The sequence below is a fragment of the Lonchura striata genome, chromosome 3 (genome assembly GCF_050655825.1).
Source record: "Lonchura striata isolate lonStrDom1 chromosome 3, ASM5065582v1, whole genome shotgun sequence".
NCBI lineage: Eukaryota > Metazoa > Chordata > Aves > Passeriformes > Estrildidae > Lonchura > Lonchura striata.
The window spans coordinates 441,892-452,294 of NC_140705.1; the positions used below are offsets into that span (position 1 = coordinate 441,892).

The 10,403-nt window shown below is 45.5% G+C and overlaps 1 protein-coding gene across 2 annotated transcripts in view; it reads left to right on the top strand.

Annotated features, from left to right (window-relative positions):
• ZNF512 (zinc finger protein 512) overlaps positions 1–9,148 on the top strand; it is an 18,375-nt gene extending 9,227 nt beyond the window's left edge. Inside the window, exons 6-14 of one of the 2 annotated variants that reach the window (XM_021545156.4) lie at positions 25–149; positions 511–597; positions 1,994–2,092; positions 2,460–2,627; positions 3,210–3,404; positions 4,069–4,170; positions 5,708–5,770; positions 6,300–6,398; positions 6,858–9,148. In XM_021545156.4, the coding sequence (XP_021400831.1) occupies positions 25–149; positions 511–597; positions 1,994–2,092; positions 2,460–2,627; positions 3,210–3,404; positions 4,069–4,170; positions 5,708–5,770; positions 6,300–6,398; positions 6,858–7,178 (1,259 nt within the window). In that variant the 3' untranslated portion in view covers positions 7,179–9,148. The remainder of the gene's footprint in view (positions 1–24; positions 150–510; positions 598–1,993; positions 2,093–2,459; positions 2,628–3,209; positions 3,405–4,068; positions 4,171–5,707; positions 5,771–6,299; positions 6,399–6,857) is intronic. The other variant, XM_021545158.4, reaches the window with a different exon arrangement.
• Positions 9,149–10,403: the final 1,255 nt, after the last annotated feature.

Sequence of the window (10,403 nt, forward strand, 5' to 3'; positions counted from 1 at the left end):
GTTCTAAATGTTGTGTTTTGACAGGTAGTATGGAAGAGCAGTGGTCTTTAGAAATTCAGGACAAAGGCCGAGTTACCTGTCCCACGTGCCAGGCTGTGGTGAGGAAAACTGTAGAAGGACTGAAGAAACATATGGTGAATTGCAGGAAGGTAAGAACGTGAGAGATGAGCAATGGTTTCTTTACTCCTCTTCAGTTTACTGATACAAATGTCTGCCTGTTTTGTGTTATATTTAAAACCAGTTTTGTCTCATCATCATGTCCCTAAGCAAGAGTCCTTTATACATCTGTAAGAACAGTGACTGGTGCTTCTTGCCCAGCCTGTTGCTGGAGGTTTGGGGTAGTGAACAAAGGTGTTCCACTAGATTTTAGACTCCATAAAATTGGTTCTTTCAAGAGAGTTACCGGGCCCAAATAAATTGTTCTGCTCTCCTGCTCCTTTCCCCCACAAGAGTTTTCCATAGCTGTGGTTAATTTACAGTTAAATGCACGACGTCCTTGTTTATTTTTAGGAAATGTTCACATGTCATCACTGCGGAAAGCAGCTGAAGTCTTTAGCAGGGATGAAATACCATGTCATGGCAGACCATAACAATCAGGTAACATAGCTGCTGTTCACCTTAAACTCCTACAGGCAGGACAGGCTTTGCTCCTTTCCTGCTAGACACAGACACAGATCATGAAGTGCCTTTTTCAAGTGTTCTAGCTGTTCAAATCTAGTTAAACTATTATTTTTCCAGTGAGACTTGACATCTGAAAAACAGTAGAATGTTACCAGAGATGGTAGGCATGCCACATAGAAAGAGGGATGAAATTCTGTTTAGGCTGGTAATAAGTCACACATAAAGGCATTCCCAATCAGAAGGAGAAAGATTAGGCTGCCATTTTCAGTCCTTTGCTAGAAAGGAGGAGTTTTTTTCTTCATCCAAAGCAGACTAGATTTGAAGTAAAATAGCAGAAGCAGCAATTAGTTCTCATCTTTCTTTACTATAAAAATACTAATCTAACACTTGATTAGTACTAATACTACAATCTGCTTTTCCTCTTTGCTCTTACTTTAAAGATGGGAATGTCTCCTGTTGTGGGGAGAACTGTAGTTGTGAAGAATTAGAACTTTTGAAAAGGTTATTTGGAAGTTTGTGTAAAGTTCAGATAATTCACTCTGAATTTTTTTGGCATGATGTGCAGTACTACAGTTTCTGAACCTACAGCTGTATTAGTAAATGATGCAGGCCAGGGATCACATTCTGGCCCTGAGGATTAGATCTGTCACTGCATTCTATCTTTTTACTCAGTCTAGGTGTAATATTAGGTAAAGTAGGAAATAATATACAATAAGCATCAAAGAGAGAATAAGAGACCTGAGCTGTAGTTTTGCACAGATGAGTAACTGTTACGAGCAGTCTACTTCACTTTAGGCGGGCTGAGTGGAAACAGGAGGACCAGTAAATGTTTAAGATGCATAATTTTCTGTCAGTTTACTCCCTTTAAAGATAATTTAACCCCAGTTAAATTATCCTTTGGTTTAACCCCAGTCAGCAGACAAGCCCCATGTAGCCCTTCACTCTCTCCCTCACCCACAGGGCAGGGGGAGAGAATCAAAATGAGAAAACTCATGGACTGTGATAAAGACAGTTCAATAGATTAAGCACACAAGCAAAGCACCCCCAGGCCACTCTGGAGGAGGAGCTTGAGAAGAGCCCTTAGTGCTGTGCAGGCGCTGCTCAGCAACAGCAAAGCCATCTCTGAGCTGTCAGCCCAGTTCTCAGCACAGATCCAAAACACAGCCCCACAACAACTGTCACCCCAGCCAAAAGCAGCACAGATTCAGAAAATCATCATTATAGTAAATACATGTCTGTAAAATTGTAAGCTGCAGAGATTGTATTATTTTAGAAGCTTTCCTGCCCCCGTGTGAGTAGTGAATTCCCTGTGAGGAGAACTGTAAATACTGAGCATCCTGTGTTTTTCATTAATCTTTTTGCTGTGCTTTAGCCAGTTGTGAAGGAGGGAGAAGAATTGGATGAGCAGCTTGAGCGAGACCGCCTTCGGAAAGTTTTGAAGCGAATGGGAAAACTAAAGTGTACAAGGGAGGTAAGCTGCATTGTGCAAAGTGTCAATTAAACAGCAGTGTTTTATGCATAAACATGAAACACAAGAGTGCTGTTGAGTGTGCTCTGGTGCTGACCAAAACAAGATTTGTTTCAAGATCCCAGCTAAGCTTTTAAGACAGAGTAGCATAGAATCATAGAACGGTTTGGGTTAAAAGAGACCTTTAATAGTTATTTCAGTGCCAATTCTTTGTTGCAGATTTTGTCTGTCCAAGTTTTCTACCTGCTGTCTCTGCTCTGTCAGGATCAGTGATAGTACTTTGGTCAGCAAACTGTGGATCCTGTTCGAACTGGGTATGTAATCCCTGAAGAACGGTTTTCTTCCATGTATTTTCCTTTTGTGTTGACAGGGCTGCACAGGCAGCTTCACCAGCATAATGGGGTACTTATATCACATTAAAAAATGTGGGAAGGCTGCTTCTGAGCTGGAGAAAATGGCTATGAAGTGCCATCACTGTGGGAAAGCATACAGATCAAAGGCAGGACTTGTCTACCACCTCCGATCGAAGCATGGGCCGGTGAGTGCGCCCTGCAGTGGTATCAGGGGACTGGGATGGGACTTCAGCCACTCAGGCTTGAGACACGTGTAGGCTTTTGTCAGCTGCTTTGTTGGGTAATTACAGATCACAAATGTTTGCATTTTTCCTGCCCCTGGATTATTTTGTTCTTGATAGCTTCCTTCTGTTGCTTGTCTGTGACTAGGATGAAGTTTTTAATAGTAAATCAGCATGGCAGCAGTAAATGAGCTGACTTTTGCTCCATGAAAGAGTGGTGCTACCATAACTTGTGAGATGCTTTCCTTTACTCTTAAGAGACTCATCATTTGTCTTGTTGTCCATGAGGGTTTTACAGTGAATGATGGAATACCTTTCAAGACTAGCAGCTGCGTGAAGCTTTCTGCTTGAGCCTCACTGCTGTGATCCCTGTGAGCAGTTCTGGGGGTCTGTCTGACCAGTGGGATGTATCTGTGTCTGTGACAGTAAAGCATAGCTGATGCAACCTATTTATGAGGGGTTTGGCAAAATATTTATTCCCAACATTCAGTGTAACTGAAATAGGAATTAGTGAAAGAGGCTCACCTTTTTGGGCCTTCATTGCAGGCCACTTTCCTCCATGAGGAGAGAAGAACTGAGAACCTGAAAGAAATGAACCAGGAGCAAAACAACACAGGCAGAGTTCAGAGGAGATCTGCAAAGGTGGCAATCTACTATCTCCATGAGCTGGCAGGAGAAGAGCTGGCCAAAGAGTGGCCCAAAAGAAAAGTTCTGCAGGACTTGATTCCAGATGACCGGAAGGTACAGGCCTTAAAAATGCTCTATAGGGTTCAAGTTTATACCTCCACATCTAACGAGTCTTGTGCTGGCTCCTACTCCATGTTTATGGCACATGGAAAGCAGTCTGTTGCGTGGGGAATTGCGTTCTCCTCTCTCTCTCACAGTATTTCTGCAGCAGCAGTTGCTGTGGTGCAGTGTTTTGTTCAGGCAGGCTGTAATGACTGGTGAGTCCTATTGCTGGAATTCCCAGTGGGCACAAGGAACATGTCCAGTTATGGGCATGGTGCTGCTCACAGGTGATAGAATCAAGATCACTTCTGCTGAGTTGTAAGGCCCCAGCAATCCTTCCAGTCTCTGATATGTGCTGTGGTATTTCACAGTTCTTTAGACTTCAGAGTTTCCAGTAGCGTTCGTTAGGCTGTGAGCAAAAACCAAGGGAAAACGATGGATTTCAGTGGGGTAAGGACATTTAGAGGAATCATTGTAGTCAAGGCAATGGGAGGTTTCAGATTCTGATACTGTGATTCAGTTATGTTTCTAGAGAGTTGGTGAGACAAGAGAACGTTGATTATTGGGAGTTTGCCTGTTAGAGTAGGAGAAGAGTTAGCACTTCTGTCTCAGCCTAGAGGAGGAAATTCTGCATAGCCAGCATTACTTCCAGCTCTCTATTCTATCTTTGTCTCAGCTGAAATACACTCGTCCTGGACTGCCTACATTTAGTCAAGATGTGCTGTGCAAATGGAAAACGGAGATAAAAATGTACCGAAGAGTCCACTGCCCAAATCAGGTAATCCTTAACTGTTTCTGAAGCCCCAGAGGGGTTAGATTTCAGGTCTGTATGAACCAACAGCTTCCCACAATCCTGAAACTGCAGTTGGTCTCTCTGTGGGAGACAAGACTTGCTCCATCTCAATATGGTTGTTTAGTGTAATCAAGGCCCTGTTTTGTCTTGGGGATGACTGGGGCTGCTCCTTTTGTCTTTGCTTCAAAGTGCCCTGGGGATGATCCTTTTGGGAATGTGTGTGAACACTTGAGAGCCAGTAACTTGGTGGCAGGCTGATACAGTTTTCTTATCCAGGTGGGCAGTTGGTCCATTCGGAGGTTTGAATAATGGAAAAATGACAGGCCTCTGCCTTTCTATCTAAATCTAATTATAGAAGGAAGGAGTAGAGTTGGAAATACCAGAACAAAGAGACTTTGTCTGGCACAGCACTTAAGTTTTCTTCATTGCACTAGACCAGCTTTAAGCCCTTTTCAACCTGGCCTTGAGCATTTCCAGATGTGGGGCACCCACAGCTTCTCTGGGCAATCTCTGCCAGGGCCTCAGCCCCCTGACAGGGAAGGATTCCTTCCCAGTATCCCATCTAGTCCTGCCCTGTGGCAGTGGGAAGCTATTGCTCCTTGTCCTATCTTTCCAGGTCCTTGTCCAAAGCCCCTCTCTGGTTCTCTTGGACGCCTTTAGGCACTAGAAAGCTTAGTTTCTCACAATGCCTTACAACAATCACCAGTCAGATCCAGTGGGAACAAACGGCCCCACTGGTGGAGGTGGTAGTGGACATCTCCGTGTGATGCATGCTGTCAGAGAGCCAAGGATCAGTGGCAGCTGCCCTCTGGGTTTGGTGTATAGATGGTGCCTTTCCCCAGCCCTCCCCTACCCCACCCCCAGCACTCTCCCCAGTATTCTGGCTAGTATCATTTTCAAGATCAGAATTGCAGCCCCATGTTGTCTGTGGAGCTTTCTGCAGAGGGCAGCTGTCCTGTGTCACCAGCCAGTGACCCAGCAGCATGTCTTGCTCCTGCCTCCTGTTCTGGGACCTGGGCTGAGGGCTGAGCTCAGTGTGGTACCCCAGGACTGATGCCTGAAGCTCCCCATGGGCCAGGCCTCTAAAGCTGCTCTTTAGCTGAGATCAGGGGTGTTGGATGCTGTGCTCCTGCTCTGTGCCACTAGACATGAGCAACGCAGGAGGGAGAAGTGTCTTGTACCTGCCCTGTGTGCTCTGCTTGAAAATTTTCTCTGTTGCACTTCAGGCAGAAAGAAAGCTGTCATGCTAGTCAGGCTGTTGATAGAGCATGAGAATAACTGTTGCAGGAGTCTCTTTTATGTCCAAGTGTGCTCAGAAACTGGAAATATAAATACTAAGCTTACTTTTCTAATGGTCTTTTTACCAGAAGCTTTCTGGCTGTGGAGGATTAGTATCTGCCTCCCTCTACATCTCTTTTGCACTTTTGGGATTGGCCTCCAGACATAATAATGCTTTATTGTCCAGGAAGAAGCGATTTCCTGGTAGCACATTGTTTATGTTGGTTTTTTTTTACTGTTTCAGGGTTGTGAGTCTGTGTATGGCAGTGTCTCAGGACTCAAGTCTCACCTTGGCACATGTACCTTGGTTCGTAGCCTTCCTCTTAATAGCTCCACTGTCCTTGTCCCTCTGATAATACTTTGTTCAAGCTCTTGTCCTGCCACCTGCTGATCTGATATCCTCACAAGTTTGTGGATTCACGGCATGGTTTGTGTTGGAGGGGCTCTTAAAGATCACCTTATTCCAGCTCCCAGTTTGGGTGGTCCCCTGTGTGCTAAGGATGTTGCCATTGTAAACAATACTTGAGAGAGGAGAAAGTACCTTACTGGCATTCCTTTTAATGACACAGCAGTTCTACCTGTAGGTTCAGAGCTACAAGAGCTGGAGTCCTTATGCCATCTCAGAGAGCAGTCCTGTGCTTCATGGGCACAACTGTTCATTCATGTCAGTGCTGCTGTAGCTAAAGCTGTCTGCTATGGATGAGAGCTTCTAGTTTTTATTGCTGGGTTCTATCTGAGCAAGAATTTAAATGAAATAGATAGGTTTATCAGCCTCCTGGTCCAGCAACTCTTGATGGAATTTTGTTTGTTTGTTTGTTTGTTTGTTTTGATGCCAGGGAGACTTTGTGGCTGGTAAATACAAGTGTCTCCTGTGTGAGAAGGAGTTCATTTCAGAGAGTGGGGTCAAGTATCACATCAACTCTGTGCATGCTGAGGTAAGGTAGGCAGAGTGGAACCTCAAACCCCAGGATGTTGGAGGTGGGGAGAGTGTCTTAAGAAGAAAATGCTGGATGTGTGCCATGTTTTACTTTTTCCTTGCTCACTGTTGGGAACAGGGTCATTAAACTTAGCTGGTCTTCTGTGTTAGTCTGGGGAGCAAATGTTGTGTCATGTCACATGCCTTGCCCCAAGCTGCTGCTGCTGCTCTGTTCAGCTCTGCAGCAATTCCTGTGCCTTTAACTAGGCAACTGTCAAATCAAATCTGAATCCTCTGAGACAGAATGACACCTAAGGAGACACATCAAAGAACAGAGCGTTGTTAGGCAGTTGCCTTTCCATATCTTACCTTTCAGGGAAACCTTGTCCCACAAGGAAGCTATATTGTAAGCCCCGATAGGCTTTATTTGGTATTTCCACCATGATAAATACCAACCTGTTGCCTTCTAAACCTGCAGGACTGGTTTGATGTGAATACAACGACCACCAAAAGCTTTGAGAAGCTAATGAAAATTCGCCAAAGGGAAGAGCAGAAGAAGCAACGGAAGAAACGTCCTTTGACCAGGGGCAAAAAGAAGAGAGCTGGCACCCTGACTGCCAAGAAGCTCCCCACTGTTGGAGCTGGAAAAACGAGAAGTAAGAGAGGTTGTCCACAACGAGTGGACAACGAGAGTGCGAGCAGTGAGGAAGGGGCACCCCAAGTTGCACAGAGAGCTGAAGCTCCAAAAACCAGCTGCAAGCGAGGCCAAAGTAAATCTGTAGAAGATGAGAAGGAGTAATCCTAAAGCTTTTCAATTACAAGCCCCACTTCTGTCAGGCTCATAACTCACAGCACTGATATAAACAACTGAATGTCTTTGGGACTGTGACTCAGTTCTGCAGGTGACTTTGATACTGAAACTTCTGCATCTGGTCAGTTGTGAGAATTCAGACCAAAGCTGTGGTGCAGAGGTTGCTTCTGCCAATGGAGTTCCTTTGGACAGTGGCACTCACAGTGTACCCAGTGTGATTCCTGCTCTGGTTGCAGTCTCAGTTTGGTCATACTAGTTGCTTGTTTAGTGGTTTCCAGTACAGCAAGTGTCTGTTTTGTCATCTTCCCTGATGTGTGAGATCAGGGTTCTTTTTTACAGTTCTTCTCAAAAGGGACTGACTAGCACAATGTTTACGTCTCTTCAAGGGGGAAGTCCTTTCTTGCACAGAATGCATCCCAAACTAAACATGAGAACAGTGCTGTGCAGAATGCAAAGACTCTGGATTGCTCTGTCACTCTTCTGTCTGTTGTCAGCAAGGCTGCCACAAAAGAGATCTTCTCCGTGTTTGCTGTATCCTGTTGCACAATGCTCTATTTCATACCCCGGTGTTTAGGCTCAGCACCAGACTTGGAAGGGAAGGAAGTTCATTATCACCCTTGTCAGGAACCCACTGTTCCCCTGGCATCTGTCTCCTGTAATGCTGGGCATTAAACATGTGTAGAAAGTCTTCCAGTGCTGCAACAACTGAATGCTCTCCAGCCCCTTGGAGATTCACCAGCCTTTTAGAGACCCTGGTAACTAATGTACTGAGAGGCCTTTGTATGCCCTTTGAAGCCCACATCCTTCCATGCTCACCTGGGAGACATACTGCAAGACAGTGCATCCCTATGTGAGCAGCCTGCTAGTGCTGGGACCGGGTTCCACAAAGCTGCCTTGCCAGCATGTGGTTCTTTTGTCATGCCAGTGCTCCCACAGTGTCTTTCCCCCCTGCTCCGCAGATACCCCCTTCATTGTCTTGCATAACCTGTTTATTTTCAGTATCATCTCTCTCTGCAAATGAGGTGTATTAAAAGTGTCTTCTCTGTGTAGAAAAGGTTAAAAGAAGAGGGGTCACTATTTTAAGTCGTGTGTTGGCATTGTCTCTGGATCATAAGGAATAATATCTTCCTGTCTCTAAATCATAGAATGTTAAGGGATTGGAATGGACCTTAAAGATTCATTTAGATTCACCCCCTGCTGCCACGAGCAGGGATACGTCCCACTAGACCACATTGCTCAAGCTCTTATCCAGCCTGGCTTTGAACAGTGCCAGAGTTGGGGCATCCACAGTGTCCCTGGGCAACCTGTTCAGTGTCTGAATGCAGCAGATGTCACAGAAGGTAGCAGGAAACAGCAGCACAGGCAGTCCTATTTTTCAAAGAATGAGTTCTCCAGAATTTGTTATCCAAAGACCCACCATACCAGAAAATTGCAAAATTTGCAGTCTGACAAAGTTGCTGATGCTGAAATTCCAAGGAAAGCCATTGCAACGTGTGGGGAAAGGCAGGTTTGTACATGTGTGTTAGTACCGGCATTATCACATTGTTCCTTACAGTGGGGAATATTGTAGGGCCTTGGTGGTCTCCAGAACTGCCTTTGGAACCAGGTGCTGCTGCGTTTGCAGGTGCTGAAAGCAGATGTGTGGACTGTGCAGGGTGTGTAGAGTCTGCAGTGAGATGGGCAAGATCAGAAGACAACAAAATTAAATGTCACCAGTGCGAGAATGTGGTTCCTTGTCTGTTTGCTGTGTGGTGTTCTTGGTGCCATGCCTCCTCCCTCAGCACACCCTAGACTGCACAGGGCTGTCCTGCAGGGTTGCCCTGCATGCTTCGGTGCTGTTCAGCTGTCTTCGTGGTTTCTCTTCAGAACTCCACAATTGTTGTACTTGGAGCAAACGTTCATTGCGTTTCCACTCAGTACAATAAACCCAGGAATTAAAGAAGGTTTTTCACAATGGTTTTAAGTCTAGAGTCCTGTTTCCTGTCATTTATGAGTTACTAACTAGACCTGCTCTCTAGATGTGAATACTTTGTGACCACTTGGGTTTTGTAGTCACTTCAGTAACATACTCCTCCACATAACATGGCACATGGAAAAAAACATTCTCCAACGATCCATCACAGTCAGCACAACAGCAGATTGTTTGTGGGATTGGTTCAAGCTGGTATGAGGTGGTGACACTGCTGCCAGTGCACTGCTTGTGAGGAGAGAGATCTGTCCTGGTGTGGGAACTCAAAATGTCTCTCTGTCATTTTTAGAGGTTCCAGGCCTTGGTCAGAGTCATTCTAGACCCTGGCAGACAGCTGAAAAACAGCTGTGATTTTGAGTTTGAGCCATGGAATGAATTGCCAACTTTGGAGGTGGAACAAGCAATCACAAAAGGTTAGATAGTATAGTAAAAGTAGTTACAAAGTAGAGGGGAAATTTTTTTAGTATTGTACAGGGGGATTTTAACACATGTACAGGGGGGTCAGAAGTTCTAAGATGGAGGAAAGTGGGCTGATCCTGTTCTTCCTCCTTCTTTTTCCTTACCTCCATGTTCTTGGTGATGTTGGCACTCACAGATTGGTTTAGAGTAGAAAAGCACTTGGCAACGTAGGTAGTAGGTATTGGGGAATAATTGTAAACATGTTATACGTAATATATCTTATAAAAGATAGCAACAGCCCTGGGCGGGGAGGGAGACGAAGAAGACAGCAGATAGAGAGGATGTCAGTGTGTGTGTGTGCCTCTACCCAGGCCGCTGATCAAACAGCTGCAGTCCAAGAACATAACTAGCAATAAACTGCCTTGTCAGATAACTAGCAATAAACTGCCTTGAGACCGAACAGCTAAAGCCTGCAGAGTTTTTCTATGGAAGCACGGGTTGGAGGAGGAATTTCACCACCATATGAGACCCCAGAGCAAAGCCGGGGTTCTCACATCCTGGAGCACCTGCATCCTGCTGCAGTGGGGCCAAAGCATCCGTGCTGCTCTGCTCTGGGGGCAGGGGATTCAGCAGAGAGGCAGAATCACCTCCCTCGTCTGCTGTGTACACTGCTGGAGAGGCAGCCCCACTGGACACTGGTGGTTTCTGGGCTGCCTGTGCATGTGGCCAGGTTGTGTTATCCTAATTTTGTTATCCCAGGACCTTGTCCCCCAGGCTGCTCTCCATCCATGGATTCCCCAGTTTTTTCTGGATGACATCCATCTCCTCCAGCAAATCAATTGCAC